Here is a 16220-nt window from a genome sequence, read left to right on the forward strand (position 1 = left end):
TTCTGACAAGACTTTCACGGGGGCGGGGACATCCTCACGCCCATGGCAGGTGTGCGGCACATGATACACGGATCTTGGAAGCAGGGAGTGAACAACAGTTTATTGTACACGTGACCAGCTCCCGAGGCTGTGGCACTGGGAGTTTTAAGTACTTTACCACAGATCATCCCATTTCAACTCTTATAACAAACTCTCAGGATGAGGTACCGCCAGGCTTATGACCCACGTTGAATAGTCGCCGAGGCCAAGGTTGAGGCTGAGGCCACGTGGCGAGCGTGAGGCTGACCGCACAACCTTCCGGCTCAAGGCCTACCACAGACCTCACTACTTCCCTGGGTTGGGGGGTAGGGGAGCTGGGATTTGGAGGCCGCCCTGAAGAGGTCCGGAGAGACCGGAGTCTGGCATCAGGAGGGGTCTCTGGGGGGGCTGGAGCTGGGGGAGCAGGAGCTTGTCTGCTCTCTCTCCCTGGGAGGGGTCTGGCAGGCCGCCGTGGACCTGGCTGGGAGCGGAGGCTGGCTCTGGGCTGTGCCTCCTGGGTGGGCGTTTAGCGGCAAAGCAACCCAGAGCCAGCCCACGCGCTGCCCCCCTGGGCTGTGGCCGCCCCGGCAGTGACCTCTGATCTGTAAGGAAGCAGGTATCAAACCTGGGTGGCTGTGGCCTGGGGACATTTCAGGTGCTTTGTCCCAGAGGAGCATCTGCTCCTAAGCCACACCCAGAAGAGGCTGCGGGGCCTCCTGCACTCACACCTGAGCCGCTGCTGCTTCTTCCAGGCTGGCCTCCGGCTACAGCGGGCTCTGCTGGTCCTACGTACGGCTGCCGCCCCTGACACAGGGCACTGCCTGTCCAACTGATTTTGTGTTTTGTCAGCCTGGGGGCAAAGTATCAACTTCTCCCTAGAGGTTTGGTGACCGCCAGCACCATACAACCCTTGTGGCTGGAGCCTGGGGTGTGTCGGTTCCTCCTTAGTCTCCTTCAGGGTTGGGTGTCCTCGTGTAAGGGGGCTGTCCACAATCTCACAGGGTGACGGAGACGAGGTGCACGGGGCCAGGGCAGGGCTGCGATGGCTTGGTGAGCCGGAAGCTCCTTGAGGAACAGACCATGGCATGCCCTGCCCCTTCTCCCCCTTCCCACGGGCTGGAGGCATGTGGGGCACTTGTTCCGCTGGACGGGAGTGGGAGGGGGGGATGAAACCTAGAAAAAGGACCATTATTCACGGAGCAGGGAGGAGGGGAAGCTGTTCTCAGGATGGGGACTGTGGGTTCGAGGGGCTGGCCCAAGGGGCGGGTTGCTTCCCCCAGGGCTCAGAGAGGCAGTGGGGACGGAGGACAGAGGGGAGTCAAGCTAGGACGGTGAGGTCCTGGCACGGGTATGGGGAACCCCAGTGTGAACTCCTGATTTGTACAGAGGTGGGGCCGGAAGCCTTTAGGCTATCAGGTAGGGGGATACTTAGCAGGGTTCCTGAGAGGGGTTGGGAGGATCTGGGCAGAGGGAGGGAACAGAATAGGGGCCTGGGGACTCTGCCTCCTCTGTGCAGCCTAATGACTCATGGCTCTGGCAGGAGGGAGGTAGGCAGGAGGGGGAAACGGGGGCGGGGGGTGGAGGGAGTGGTCCCGACCTCCCCGCCTCCAGCTCAGCGAGAGTCCCAGGTTGCACTGTGAGCAGGGGAGCAGCAGCCCACACCCCAGCGCACTGGTCTTCCTGGGTGTTTGGTCCCTGGGAGCTCCCCTGAGCCGAGCCCCAGTCCTGGGTGCCGATGTTCGGCAGCAACCAGACCTTAAACAGCTGCTCTCAGGACTTGGGGTGGCGGTTCCTGGGGCCTCTGGGCATCTCGGGAGCTGGGACATCCAGGGCCTGTCTCCGGATGAGCTCCGCATAGAGCCCACCCTTCTTTAGGAGCTCTTCATGGGTTCCCACCTGGAGAGAGGAAGGAGGGGCAGATGGTCACCCCAACACAGTTCACAGCCCTAGGAGGGCTGGCTTCTTATCAGCCATCGAGCTCACTGTCCTCTCAGCCATTGTCCCTCCTGGAGACACTATGACCCCAGAGCACTGGCACGTCTGAACTCGCTAGTGCCATCTCCCTGCTTAGCTGGGTTTTGGAAGAGCATCTCCCTTATGGAACCCAGAGACTCCAGCTTTCACTTGAGTGAGCAGTTGGGAGCTGGGGGCCGGGCCTCATGCAGCCTCCCGGCCTTGCTGCAGACCAGCCTGTGGAGAACAGCTCCCGGCCAGCCCCTTTCCAGGGTCCCTGGTGCTGCCTCTGCTGTACCTCAGCCCCTAGGCCCCTTCTCCCTGGCGCTCCACACTTCTCTGAGTCCCTTCCCTTCGGTTCTGGGAGTCATGAGGTAGTTCTACTACCCCACGGGACAGTGGAAGAAACGGGCCCTGGGAGGCCAGGGCAGGAATTCCTGAATCCACACAGGGTGTTGCTTCCAGAATACGCCCCAGGCTCCCAGGGCCAGGCCAGACCCTCACAGCTGAGCCACTCTTTCCACTGCGTCCACGGCTGAAACTGTCCCAACCCACTGCCTGGCCCCCAGCTGACCTCACAGACTTGGCCGTGGGCCATGACGACGATGTGGTGGGCCCCACGCACGGTGCTGAGCCGGTGTGCGATGACCAACACCGTGCGGCCAGTGCTGGCGCGGTCCAGGGCCTCCTGCACGACCCGCTCGGACTCTGAGTCTAGTGCGCTGGTTGCCTCGTCCAGGATCAGCACCGTGGGTTGCTTGATGAGGGCACGGGCAATGGCTAGGCGCTGCTTCTGGCCACCAGACAGGGTTGCACCCCGCTCACCTGGGGAGGAAGGGGACAGGGCAGGGCCTTGAAGCGATCTTCAGCTCTGCACTTGGGGGCGGCCCTACAAAGGGGCACCTGGGCCGTCTGGAACTTTCCATCTGGTCCCTCAGGCTCACCACCTTGCACCATGCACATTCGCCTGCCTCGGATGGGTCAGCATCCTGATCCCATAACCCTGTGCAAACGCACACGTGCACTCACACCAGACAGCAGGAAGGGCACACACTCGGGATTCAGTGCACCCTGGAGACACCCAATGCCCCTCCCACACCGGGGTGGGGTCTCAGAGCCATGCCTGGGCCTGTGGCTCCAGCTGCCTTCTCCTGGCCTGCTGGGTCTCCGCCACCCTGGGGACGTCCACGACCCAGATGTGGGCCCGGGAGTGTAGTGACGGCTTGCCATGGGGCATTCTGGGAAGATCCCACTTGGGGTCTACCATGCTCACAGGAAAACAGCAGAGGGGGCAGACTGGGAGTGAAAAACAGCACCATGGGGACGGTAGTCAGAGGTCAGCAAGGGCACACTAAAGCCCCAGATGAGCCTGCTAGTGTGCTGGGGTCAGAGGTACAAGGAAGGTGCCTCTTGAGAGGTGTGGGCACAGCACCTCCAGTTGGGGGAGTGTGGACTCTGGGTGGTGACCAGAATGGGCTGGATCAGTAATAGAGCGTGGATGATGGCTATAGACAGGGGTGGTACCACCCCTGAAGCTCAGCCAGACTGAGGCCTAAGTTTCAAGATGCGCCAAGAACCCCAGATATGCCTACACCTTGAGACGTGCCAGAACATTCTGCAACACAGCCAAGGACTGGGGGTGATAAACATGGCCCCAGAGGTTGAAAAAAAGACACCTTTGTGAATGCACAAAGCCGCGAGCCTCGATGTGAATATTCTAGTGTGAGGCCGCAACACTGCAACGTCCCAGAACCACGAAAGCCCTTCTCTGGGTAGGTCAGAAGGGAGACCTGTTCAGTCACATCAATCCCTGTGGGTAACTAGACGGAAACGCTTTTAAATTAAGGAACAAAAGGGCAGGAATGAAACAGGAGCCTGAAGCACAAGGAATTACAAGAAGATTAGCAGTCCAGTGCTTCTGGTCCTGTCTTAGGACGTGGAGGCCGCTGGGAAGCTCTGAAGGTCCCTGACACCACAGACCCCTTGCAAGTGTCCCTGGCCGGGTCCTGCGCCTACACTTTCTGAGGCATCCCCGTCTCTGCAGCCTGCATGTGGTTGAACCACAGACCTGTGTCTGCCCCCCTCGGCCACGGACCTAGCCTTCCCTGATGCCAGGCCTGTGTCCCTGTGGCATGTTCACGCAGGCCTGGCAGATCCAAGCAGAACACTGTCCCCGGGACTCACCGACTATGGTGTTGTAGCCCTCGGGGAAGCTGGTGATGAACTCGTGGGCATTGGCCTCCCGGGCAGCTGCGTAAACCTCTTCATCCGAGGCACCCAGCTTCCCAAAACGGATGTTCTCCATGATCGTCGTTCCGAACAGGACTGGCTCCTGCGGGTGGCGGGGTGGGTCCACATGGGACATTCTGACTTTGCCCCAAACCCCGGAGGGGGGCAAAAAGGCGATTTTGGCCACACCGGAACTGGCCTCTTGCAAGGCAGGTAGGGGCAATTCAAAGTTACAAGTCCAATAAGAAAAGAGAGATCCGTCAAAGTGGGGAGAGGCCGAGCTCCCTGCAGGGCACAGGGTCCCTCAGGAGTGGGATGGGGAGGTGGCTGGGCCAGCTGGCCTGGCAAAGCCTCTTCTCTTGGGAGAGATGGGGAAGAAGGGGGTGTTCATTCAGGCTTTCTCTGCAGTGGTGGGTTGGTGAGGGTGCCCTCTTTATCCAATCACGGGAGGAGGGTGGACCCTCGCTGGGGGGCACCGCCTCACACAGAAGGAAAGAAGTGGGGCCAAGGGCTTCAGGGTGGGGCCACGGGGGCTTGCTTAGTCAGGGGCGGGGGTCTCTAGACCTTCTGAACACCACATGTTTGTCAGAGGACCCAGGGGTCCTAAAATAGGGTCCCACTGCACCTGGTTGGATGGCAGTAAGGGAGGAGCAGAGTTCCTGCCCTGGGGAGGCAAGGGCAGAGCTGCGGCAGGCTGGGGAGGGCAAGCCCCAGATCCCATGACCGCTGGGGAGCCAGTCAGGATGGCCTCAGCCCCCTACTCCCGCCCCACAAAGAGAGCAGGGGTGAAGTGGGCGGGAGGGAGGAAGAAGGGGAAAGGCCCAGGTGCAGTAAGGACCGTGAGAAAAGACAGACGGCGTCTGCAAGTCGGAGACACGCTTCCCACCTGGCTGATGAAGCCGATGACCTGGCCTCGGAGCCAGGAGGGATCGAGGGTTCGCAGGTCCCGCCCATCCAGGGTCACTACGCCGGCCGTGGGGTCGTAGAAGCGCTCGAGCAGGGAAGCCACCGTGGTCTTTCCTGGGGAAGTGGGGTTGGGGGCACGGGGCGGTCAGGGAGGTGGCATGGTTTCTGGAGGCTCTGCCAGGAAAGAGGGACCCCCGGTGACAGGTGAAGGGGCCCCTCCTCCCACCCCACGCTGAGTGGTTACTGTAGGAAGGAAGGTCCTAGGGTGGGAGGGCAGGGGGTTCCTCTCACCTCCGCCGGACTGGCCCACGAGGGCCACGATCTTGCCAGGGGGCAGCGTGAGGCTGAAGTCTTCGAGCACCTGGAAGCCAGGGCGGCAGGGGTAACTGGAAGGAGCCAACGGAGATCCTTAGTTAGACCAGGTCCTGGCCCCTTTCTGCCCTGGTCCCTGCTCGAGTCTCACTGTACCCCGAGGCGGGGCTCGTTTAGAGGGAGACACGGACCCACAGGGCCTCACGCCCCTGTGCCCACCCGCTGATGCTGCTGACCTGAAGCAGACGTTGTGGAACGTGACGGCCCCGCGCAGGTGCTCTCTGGGGATGCAGCAGCCCCCAGCCAGCGGAATGCACGGGCTCAGAGTCATGTACTCAAACACCCGGGCACCCGCACTGAGCCCCCGCACCACCTGGGGAGGGGGTTAATTAAAGTCCGAGGTGAGGGAGGGGTGGGGTCTGAGGGCAAGGCTGGCAGTGCAGCCCCATCTCCTGACACCCCCTCCACCTGACACCTGGTTCCTGCAGCACACAGGTGATGCTGGTTGCTGACAGGACTCCAGCCCAGATCCGATGTCCACACCACGGGGCCCGCCCCGACTGCCACTCACCTGGCCGAACAGGACAGAGAGGTTGGCCATGGACCTGTGAGGAGGAGAGAAAGATTCAAAGAGTGGGGACAGGAGTCCCAGAGAAGGCTGGTGCCAGAGGGAAGGGTATGGGTCTCAGCTGCATGGGGGCAGAGAGGACGTGGCGCGTGAGGCTAGGAAACAGGCAGCCTGAAGGCAAACACAGAGGATGTTCCTGAAATCTGGGACAGCAGGAGCCCTGGGATCCAGCAACACCAGATAGTTCACTGGCAGGTCGCTTCTCCTTGGAACCACATTATCTCCTTGTTCTCTCCTTGGCCAGATGAAGCTGACAACTGTCTGCCACCTCAGGCCTGGGGGCTCCGGGGAGATGGGCGCGAGAAGCAGGCACGGGGCTCAGGGGAGCTGGGCTCTGCGCTGCCTGCCTGCATCAACAACACAAGGGAGAGCGCCAGCACCGTGAACAGGTCGGGGCCACGAGGCCCATGGGGCAAGGTCAGCTCTAGTGCGCTGGACTCCTGGGGGAGCAAGGGCTAATTAAGGTGGAAAATGGATGTTAATCCTTTCAGAAAAAGAAGGAACTCGAAGACCCTGGAGCATGTGAGGGGTGGGGGATGGGCCCCAAAACAAAGTTCCATAGAGACGCTAGCGCGAGCTTGCCCTGTGTAAGGCATGGTGCGAGTGTGTCTCTGTCCAGGGGGGTCACCTCCTCTGCCGTGCAAGGCTGTCGGCTGCTGGAAGGTGGAGAGTCATGGTTCTCAGTCACCGGCCCCTGACCGGGCTGGCCAGTCCGCGACAGTGCGCGTGTCTGTGAGTGTGCATGTGGGTCCTTGAAGTGGAAAAGACTGAGCGCCTTGAACGGGAAAGTCACTTCCTCCAGCGCCAGGGGTGAGGAGGGGAGGGGCCTGCAAGGAAATGGTTCTGGCAGGCTCAGAGAGTTACTGGCATTTGCCGGAGTGAGTGGAGAGGCATTGAGCAAGGAAGAGCCAGGACAGTGAGTTATCTGTGGACGACAAGGGAGAACATCCTCCACAAGAGATCTGGAGGCCATTAGGGCCTGGCAGAGGTGCCCGGCAGCAACCAAAAAGCAGATGCACATGACTCGTTGGTGCGCGATGACCTTGCTCTCAGAGACAGCTCAGGAGGCAGCCCTGAGAGCCCTGGCGGGCGGGCGGCCCATTCCCGGTGAGGCCAGACCTGGATGTAGACCAGGCGGCCTGGCCCTGACTGTGGTCTGTCTGGGTACCTCTCCGTCTCCTCCAGAGACCCAGTGCCACAAAAAGAACACCTAGGATGGGGTCTAAAGGTTGAGGCTGCCTCCCTCCCCTCCCTTGCCCTGCTGGACCCCAGGAGGAAATACATCAGCCTCCTAAATAGATCGAATTCCTCCAAGGTGGGTGGTGAAGGATCTCCACGTGGGGAGGGCCCCCCACAAAGGATAGTCCTAAGGCCCGTGGCTGTGGGAGCAGCTCTGTGTAGCAGCCAGAGAGAGAGACAGCATAGATGAACTTCCTAGGCTTTTCTGTTTGTAAGAAAGCTCTGCTAACTGGCTAGCCCATGCTGTGGGGAGGAAAGGAAAGGGTCGGAACTCAGGCCACAAAGGGAAGTGGGGGCCCAGACGAAGGGGAGCCTGATGGAGGAGGGCCAGACTCGGGAGGTGTAGGGAAAGGGAGACCTTCCCATCACCGCCTGTGGAGGGCCATATGGTGACTGTGTGCATGGAACCAGGCGGGTTTGTCGGGCTCCTCAGGACCAGAGCACGAGGCCAGGGCCTAGCCTGGGGTCTGTGCCAAGTCCCACCTCTGCAACAGTCCTCTCGGTCCCCAGGCTACCAGGGAACAGTTCCCAGGCTGGAGGAGGGATGAGGCCACCCAGGGTCTGAACTTCAGAGAAGGTGTGAATGGGCCCACATACGGGAGCACCAGACACAAATGGGGCCAAGGATGGGAGTCCTTTCTACCAACCCATCTTCAGACTGGCTCCAGTCTACCTGGGACAATAACAAGGCTGATGACGAGGGGCGCTGTAAGAAACAGGCAGTAAGACACAATGCAGAGCCTGGCCACGAGTGTTGGAAGCAATGGGGGAGGGGCACGGAGGGGAGTTTGGGGTGAGAGTCTGTTCTCTTGACGTGCTTGACAGTAATTCGGGTCTCTGCTCTTCAATGATTTATTACAGCATATTTGCTCCTCTGTTATTCATCACGACATCTACTTATGCTTCACGTGCTCTCACGTATGTGGTGATGGGGGGGAGATGATGAGAAACTGCAGCAGGAACTGCTAGTGTTTAGCTCAGAAGAGAAAGGAAAGGGGAGGCCTTGGGGGTTTTGAGCAAAGGGAGCCGAGAGGTCCGGGCAGACAGGCCCAGTGGGGCAGGTAGATCGCAGAACAACGAACACAGTGAGCTCCAGGCTGGGAAGGGCAGGGGAGAGGCTGAGCCGCTCAGCCCTGGGAAGGTCAGAGAGGATGGCAGGTGAGCTCGTAAAGAGCATGTCAAAGACGGTCTATCCGTACGTGGAATCTCACTCGGCCTTAAAAAGGAAGGAAATTGACACAGGCTACGCTATGGACAAACCTGGAAGATATTATGCTGAGTGAGATAGGCCCGTCACGAAAGGACAAACGCTGTGCAATCTCACTTATGTGAGGCACCCAAAGTGGGCAAATCACAGACGTGGAGGTTGTCAGGGGCTGAGGGAAGGGGTTGTGGGGGCTCAGCATTTAACAGCCGGTTTCAGTGCTGCAGCACGAAGGGCGGGAGACGGATGGTGGTAACGGATGCACAAACTCTATGCTTACAAACGGTTAAGATGGTAAATTTGACATTACGTGTGTTTTGCTACAATGACCAATTTTTTAAGAAGCTGTCTCGGAAATTTCGGAGCCGTTTAGGCGGCCGAAGATGTCAGCTGCATTCCTGAGCGTACGGACGGTGAATCAGGTCACAGGGTGCTCATGGATGGCACGGGGGCACTCTCCCCAGCCAGCCCCCGGGGCGGGCCACCACCCCGTCCCTCCACTCAGCAGGGCTCCTGCAGGATGGGGACAGCCTCACACTCACCTCTGCACCGTCTGGGAGGCCACCAGGAAGGACATGAGGTCTCCCCCTGTCAGCTCCTGTCCAGCCACGAGGGAGCCCCCAATAAACAGAGTGCCTAAGACCATGCCTGCGTGTGGAAAGGGACAGACGGTCAGGAAGGCGTCTGCCTGGAATAGCGTCTACCTGTTTCGTGTGGAAACGAGTGTGTGTGTGTGTGTGCGCGCACGTGTGCATGTGTGGTGGTGGAGCTCACGCACCTGGCACTCCTGAAGGACATCAAGCAGGCAGAGAGCCACCCCTCCCCTGCGTGGCGGGGACCTGCCCTTCACTGCTCCACGCTCATCCCCAGCCATGACGGGGCGCGCCCACACCCCGGGTGGGGACTTGCTCACTCACAGTTGAAGGCAATGTTGGAGAGCCCCTGGAACAAGGCGATGCCCCTGCCCAGCTCCTCTGCCTTACAGCGGGACCTCTCCAGCTCTGCTCCGTAGCATCTGGGGAGAGAGGCCAAGCCCGGCTGTCAGGAAGCAGCCGGGCTGGGGTGCAGTGCTGCTGGGGTGCATTCAGGGAGTCCTCCCTGCTTCATGCTCCTCTCCGTCTGGGACTCACTCCTCTTCCCGATGCTCCATGGCGAAGGCCCGCACGGTCCGAACGTTGCCCAGGGCCTCATCTGCTACGCCTGTCGCCCTTGCAATCTGCAAGGAGTCCAGGAAGTAGGCGGCTGGCTTGGGGACGGGGAGGAATGGCGGGGCAGACAGAAACGGGGAAAGCAAGGATGGCAGGAATGCTGGTACCTGCTCCTGACACTGGCGAGACAACTTTCGGAGAGCTGAGCCCATTAGGGTGCCAACTCCCATAAGAATGGGTGTGGCCACCATCAGCAGCAGCGTGAGGCGGGGGGACAGCATAGACAGGGACACCAGGCAGCCAGCCACCTGGGTGCAGCTTCGCAGTCCCTGGGGGAGAGAAGGGACGCAGGAAGGCTGTTTGGCATCAGCACCACGACACGGGGACTTCACCAAGGGTCCACTGGCTACAGCGGCCAAGGCCGCTTCCCAAGGCCAAGGCCATGAGTCTGACCCTGGAAGGCCAACTGGCAGTCCACCCAGTCATAAAGCATAACCCTTTCTCTCCTAGCAGGCACGAAAGGCCTGGGTGAGAATGTCTATGGACCACAGCCTCCTTCCCCCAGACAAATCCCAATTTGCTTTGCCTTTTGCTTTAGGAACTGAAAAAAAAAGAATCGAGCAGGAACGTCACCCAGGGACTGCTATGGGCCAGTGTGAGGCATGACCCAGCAGCCACAGTGACCATGTGGGTGGATGAGAACAGGACATCAGTAATGCAGTAAAAAGCCTTTACTCGTTCTCGTTAACACTTGTCAGCATGCCAGGCATTCTGGGGGTAAGGCAGGCCAGGGTGATTTTGCTCTTGGCAAGCCGGTCCAAGAAAGGCTCTTGTCTGAGTCCTTGGGAAGGTTTTCCGGGGAGGTAGAATTTCAGAACAGGAGCGAAACAGCCTGTCCTGACCTTGGACGATACCACAGTACCTCCCTTCCGTGAACTTCCCCACTCCCTCATCCACACCCTCACCAGACAGCAGGCTTCTCACTTGGTGCGAGCCTAGGTTCAGAGCCCAACAGCAAGGCGGGTGGGGCTGGCCTGATGTGTCTACACTGGGGTGTGTGTGTGTGTGTGTGTGTGTGTGTGTATACACACAGGGGGGCCTGGGGAACAGACCTGGGAGATGACGAGTTTGAAAGATGATTTAAACTCTTGCACATCAGCTGTCAGTCGGCTCACCAGCTGCCCGGTCTTTTTAGCATCGAAGAAAGCAATATCTTGTCTGGTGGTAGGTCAAGGGTACAGTAGGTTGGGGAGAAGAGGAGACATTAGTTTAGGACAAGACCCTGCCCCTACATTTGTCCAGACCTCTGGGGCTAGCAGTTCCCCCTGCCCGCACCCTGCACTGGCAGTACCGAAGCAGGTTGCTGAAGAGGGCCCTCCGCATGTCCACGGCCATGCGCTCGCCGATGCGGGACAGCAATACCAGGTACCCGAAGGTCAGCAGGCCCTGGGAGAGAGGTCGGGGCACTCAGGGGCGCCCAGGAGGCTCCTTTCGGTGCCCCCAGGCCCTCCCTCCTGTTGTACCTGAATGCCATAGAGGATGAGCAGGTAGGTGCTGAGATTCCGGGACTCAGTCAGGAAGCTGCCCACATGGTCCCTTGTGTACTTGGCCACAATCTCCACCAGCTGGCCCAGGAGCAGGGGGATCTGCACATTCACCAGGGCTGCACCTAGTGCCAGCTTGGGGAGGGGGGGGCAGACATTTAGAGGGGGCCATATTCTTCCCCATCCCTGGCCCTGACCTTGGCCCTCCCTCTCCTGCAGCTGTTCATGTTTGGCTAACTGTGTGCTTTTTCGAGTTCCAGCCCAGGCTGCCAGAGCCTGGGGATTCCTGTACCCTGCACAGCCAGCTGCCCTGTGCGGGATCGCCTGGCATCCCTTGGCTTCCAGTCCCTAAGGCAGCCAACCCTTGCTGCTTCCTGAGGTCTATCCTGAGACTTGGTGAGGCAGACAAGCTGCCCCTGTGCAGCTCAGGCTGGCGCTTCTGCAAACCCCTGGCTGGGTCCTTCCCTGTCCCTGGTGTGGGCGAAAGGGGAGGGGCATCTCACCACGATGGCTGCCGCCAGGACCAGCAGGTGGGGGCGCAGAAACTGCCAGAAGAGCTTCCAGTTAAAGCGGGAATCCCCGACACAAGGTCTGGAGCAGGCAGGAGGGGCCTCTTCTGCTTCACACAGCGCCACAAGGCAGAGGCGGGGGCACTTACTCAACAGCACGGGGCCCACAAGGATGCCCCCAACCCAGCGCCAGGCAGAGGGTCTTTGGCTGGGAGCTGGAGGCGCTCGAAGGAGGTGAGCCCGGAGCTGGGAGCGCAGCTGGGCCACAGCCCTGAGGAGGTAGGAGCTGTGGCGGCCATCAGAGCACCTGTAGGGAGACAATGGCATCGATGGCTCACGGCCCCGAGTGAACTTCAAGGGAGCAATCAATCAGGCCGGCTCTGGGCTGAGGCCTCTGGACAGCATTTCTTCCTCCATAGGGTCCTACGCGACCCCTCCCAGGGCTGTTCTTTAGCACCTCAGTTTCTAAGAGAAACACATTGAGGCCAAGTCGCTGAGGAGCAAGACAATAGTCGGTAACCAAGTCGGAAAGGTGCTCTCGCCGTGCCATCAGACAGCTGGGCCCCCTCAGCCTCCAGGGACCCCTCTGGTCAGGGGCCATCTCCAACCCACGTTCTTTCTGATCATAGGACATCACTTTGGACGGCAGCTAGTCTGCGGGCACTCCTTTTACAGCTGAGGAAGCAGAGGTCCTAAGTGAATCTGGTTCAGAGAGGCAAGAGGAGAGTGCCCCCTGGCCACACCCGGCACTGGGCTGGCTTCCAGTGGCGATGCCTGGCCCACGTGGCCTCCATGTTGCCAGTCAATGGTCCGGCTGTGTTTGATCCTCCCTTCTCTGGGAGGGAGACGCCCTTATTCTCACTTGATGGAAGAGAATGTCACGGGGACTGAGAGAGCTGGAATAATTTGTCCCCAAGCAGCAGAACCTGGACAAGAGGGGAACCCTGCTGTGTGACTCCAGAATCCAGGCTTGTTCTAGTCTGCCACGTGTGCTGTGCCCAAGGCTGGGTGTGGCAGGGCCTGGACCGGCCCCGTGTCTTCTGACCCCTGGTCACTGTTCATTGCACCCCAACACCCAGACTCCTCCCAGGCCCCGAGTGCTTATGTGGCAGCGTATGGAGAAAAATGGTGACACACTCCCTCTCTATCAACTGAAGGAGAAAAAAGAAATTAACAATCCAAATAATGTATCTCGTCATCTCAGACCGGCCCAAATCACCTTCTCTGGTCTGCGGTTTCTGCATCGATACGTGGTGATGTCGGGTAGAGAGCCTACTGCGTGCCCACACTCTGCTGTGAGGCATGGGGAACAAGAGGTAAACAGAACAGACCATGTAACTACCCTCATGGTGGGAAGGACTAACAGCTAATGACAAAGCTTGCTGAGTGTGAAAAGGGGAACGGCAGGTGCTCAGAGCACAGACCACGAATTCCCTGTGTGAGGGCATCAGGAGAGGCCTTCCTGACCAGACCCGAGGGAGAATGGGAAGGAGCTGGCTAAGTGAAGGTGGTGGGGATAAAGTGGGGGAGAGCTGTAGGCAGCAGGGAGCGTGTTTGGGACATGTGCAGGTACGAAAGAAGGAAGAGCTGGAACCTGAAATACAAGGGAGAGGAGACATGGGCAGGACAGGCATCGAAGTTTTTATAGGACAGCTGGACTTTAGAGGGCAATGAGGACCATTCGTGGCTTTTAGGCTGAGGTATGACATAATCAAATCTGCATCTTAAAGATCACAGCAGAGGGGAGAAGGCTGGAGAAGGGCAAGCCTGGCTACGGGGACCCTGTTACAAGCAGAAGTTATTTGGCCAAGAGTAAATGGTGGGATGTTCAAAGATTCAAATGAGGTTCTCGATGGGGAGAGGCTTTTAAAAACGAATACGGGGACGCCTAGGTGGCTCAGTCAGTTAAGCGTCTGGCCTTTGATTTTGGCTCAGGTCATGATCTCATGGTTCGTGAGATCAAGCCCTGCATCAGGCTCCGCGCTGACAGCGTGGAACCTGCTTGGGATTCTCTCTCTGCCCCTCGTACGATCTCTCTCTCTCAAAATAAATAAATAAACATTACAAAAAAAACCCAACAACACAAAAAGGGTCACTTGGGTGGCTCAGTGGGTTAAGCATTCCACTCGTAATTACAGTTCAAGTCATGCATAATCTCACAGTTCATGACATTGAGCTCTGCACTGGGATTTTCTCTCCTCTCTCTGCCCCTCCCCTGCTTGCACGCATTCACTCGCTCTCTCAAAATAACTAAACATTAAAAAAAAAAAAAGGAATAAATAGAATGAGGTTTTTCTTTATTCGGATGGTCTTTTGTGTTCTCAGATGCTCCCAACTGCAGACTCCACCTAATTTTTCCCTTGTTTCAAGGAGGCCCGGGTCCTCTCTGTTATGCCTCCTTCCACCCCATTCCACGTGCCTGGCTTTTATGTCTCATTTTCCACTGTGTACTTTATGTCTACCCTAAATTTTAGAGAAGCTCATCTTCCTTCTGCCCAGTGTAATTGTCCAATTTCCCCATGAGACTTTATATTCCTCGAGGGCAGGAAGCTCTATCTTATCCACATTCACCCCCAGCACTTAGCAGAGTTCTTGTACATAACAGATATTCAGCAAACGGTTAGGGTTATGTTTGTTGAGTGCATGCCCTTGTTAGAAATGCAGAAGGGAGGGGAGCCTGGGTGGCTCAGTCGGTTAAGCGTCTGACTTTGGCTCAGGCCATGATCTCACGGTCTGTGAGTTCGAGCCCCGCGTCGGGCTCTGTGCTGACAGCTCAGAGCCTGGAGCCTGCTTCAGATTCTGTGTCTCCCTCTCTCTCTGACCCTCCCCCATTCATGCTCTGTCTCTGTCTCAAAAATGAATAAAAACATTAAAAAAAAAAAAAAAAAAAGAAATGCAGAAGGGAAAAATCTGACCTGTCCTGTTACTGCATTGTTTGCAAGTTGTAGACTTACTGAGGCCTACAGTAAGAAGTATGTTGTAAATTGCCACCCAGTACAATAAACACAGGTCACACAAAATTGAAATGCTTCACAAAACAATACTCTCCCTAATGTTAAAGCGGGTATTCTATTCTATTCACTTGTTTTAAAAAGTAGGCTCCACACTCAACGTGGGGCTTGAACTCAGACCCTGAGATCAAGAGTCACATGCTCACTAGGCACTCTCTATTACATTCACTTTTACATGATCCTATGCACTACGTTCATTTTCTGATCTACTGTGTTGTGACTTGCACATTTGAAAGACATTGCACTCGTGGGCACACAAATACTTGCATATTATCTGAGGTTTCTCTCCGGGTTTCTCTCTGGTTTAAATGATATCAACACCCTTACTCTCTTCCTAAGGAGTGTTTCAAGCATTTTAATAATTTACCATGGTTACTTTCCAGCTTCTCTCATCTCCTCCAAACTAAGACTCTAAGCAAGGCTTGGTCACTGCCAAGAACTGGCAAATTACTTCCCAGCAACGGTACTTCTAGCTCCAGCTTGGCCCAGCTCTTCTCCTCTTTCAATCAGATGGGCTTTCAAAATGACACAAGTCCCTATCAGCTCACCGCTGCCAATCTGCTGCCTTCCTGGCCCACAGGTTATTCACTCCAGGATCAGAAAGGAATCTGTCCCTTCTCAAAAGCAGTTACACTGGAGTCGCAGTTTCAGGGTCCACGTTGGTTTCCTACCTGCCTCTCTCTCTCAGGACCAACGTGTGTAAACACACAAAAACACACATGTACGTGTTTCTAGATTTTTTTTTTTTAATCTCTGCTGAAAACATCCAGATCTAGGAACAATTTCTGTTCAGCTCATATTGAATCTTGGTAGCAACACCAACACTAAATGTCTCTGGACACTAACAGTTTTTGTCCAAATTGCCAGACCAATTCCAAGAAAGAGGACAGGGAGGGGGCAGGAACAGCACCCAGGCTCGACACCTGGCGCCCTCTGGTGGGAAGCACGGACCCGATGTGGTCACCGACCTAGAGCGTTCACTCCGCGCAGCCCACAGGCGGATACAGACGGGGCGAGTCTCCTGCTGGCACCTAGGTAGTCGCTATAAATAACTGAAGCCAATCCCTGGGGAGTGACATTCTACCCCCCCGGGCCGGCCTACAACTTCCAGCAGGCCTCGCGCGAGCCCGGGACTCCATGTCCCGGCAGGCCCCACGCCCCGCCAGCCGGTCAACGGCCCGCGCTCCCAGTAGGTTTGTCACTTTTTACCTGACGGCCGCGAATGTCTGGAAGCGGAGGGGTAGTATCAGCCTGCCTGGGACAGGGCCACCCCGAATTCCGACCCGAAATAAGTGCACCAACATGATGGGACGTGAACACAGGAGCAGCCGGCAACGGCAGCTTCACCCTCATCCCATTGAAGGCTCCATGTTGGCGCCGGCCCCCATCCCGACAACCCCCTCGCGCCTCGGCGACGATTGGCGGAAAGACGCATCAATCTCGTCGCAAGCTGTGATTGAAGAAAGCCTTTTCGGGCCTTCTCCTTCCGGAAGTGTGATTGGACAGAGCCGACTATCCG

At 57.7% G+C, this 16220-nt stretch overlaps 1 protein-coding gene across 5 annotated transcripts; it reads right to left on the reverse strand.

Annotated features, from left to right (window-relative positions):
• Positions 1-74: 74 nt before the first annotated feature.
• On the reverse strand, positions 75-16107 carry ABCB8 (ATP binding cassette subfamily B member 8). Of its 5 annotated transcripts, none has more exons than XR_008296551.1 (17): positions 15911-16107; positions 11685-11997; positions 11161-11316; positions 10989-11083; positions 10750-10855; positions 9805-9966; positions 9620-9705; positions 9407-9504; positions 9032-9137; positions 5894-6023; positions 5655-5791; positions 5398-5492; positions 5087-5220; positions 4156-4303; positions 2546-2796; positions 747-1914; positions 75-620 (listed from the first exon to the last, which is right to left on the reverse strand). XR_008296551.1 is itself a non-coding variant. In XM_053217868.1 (17 exons), exons 1-16 carry the CDS (start codon positions 16003-16005, stop codon positions 1789-1791), a joined length of 2238 nt encoding a protein of 745 aa, XP_053073843.1. In that variant the 5' UTR covers positions 16006-16107; the 3' UTR covers positions 75-1191; positions 1774-1788. The 5 variants fall into 5 exon arrangements, 4 of the variants coding, with proteins under 4 accessions (XP_053073843.1, XP_026907098.1, XP_053073842.1 ...); XM_053217868.1 differs by having other exon boundaries at positions 75-1191; positions 1774-1914; XM_027051297.2 differs by having other exon boundaries at positions 75-1914; positions 5990-6023.
• Positions 16108-16220: the final 113 nt, after the last annotated feature.

Source organism: Acinonyx jubatus, chromosome A2, assembly GCF_027475565.1.
Source record: "Acinonyx jubatus isolate Ajub_Pintada_27869175 chromosome A2, VMU_Ajub_asm_v1.0, whole genome shotgun sequence".
NCBI lineage: Eukaryota > Metazoa > Chordata > Mammalia > Carnivora > Felidae > Acinonyx > Acinonyx jubatus.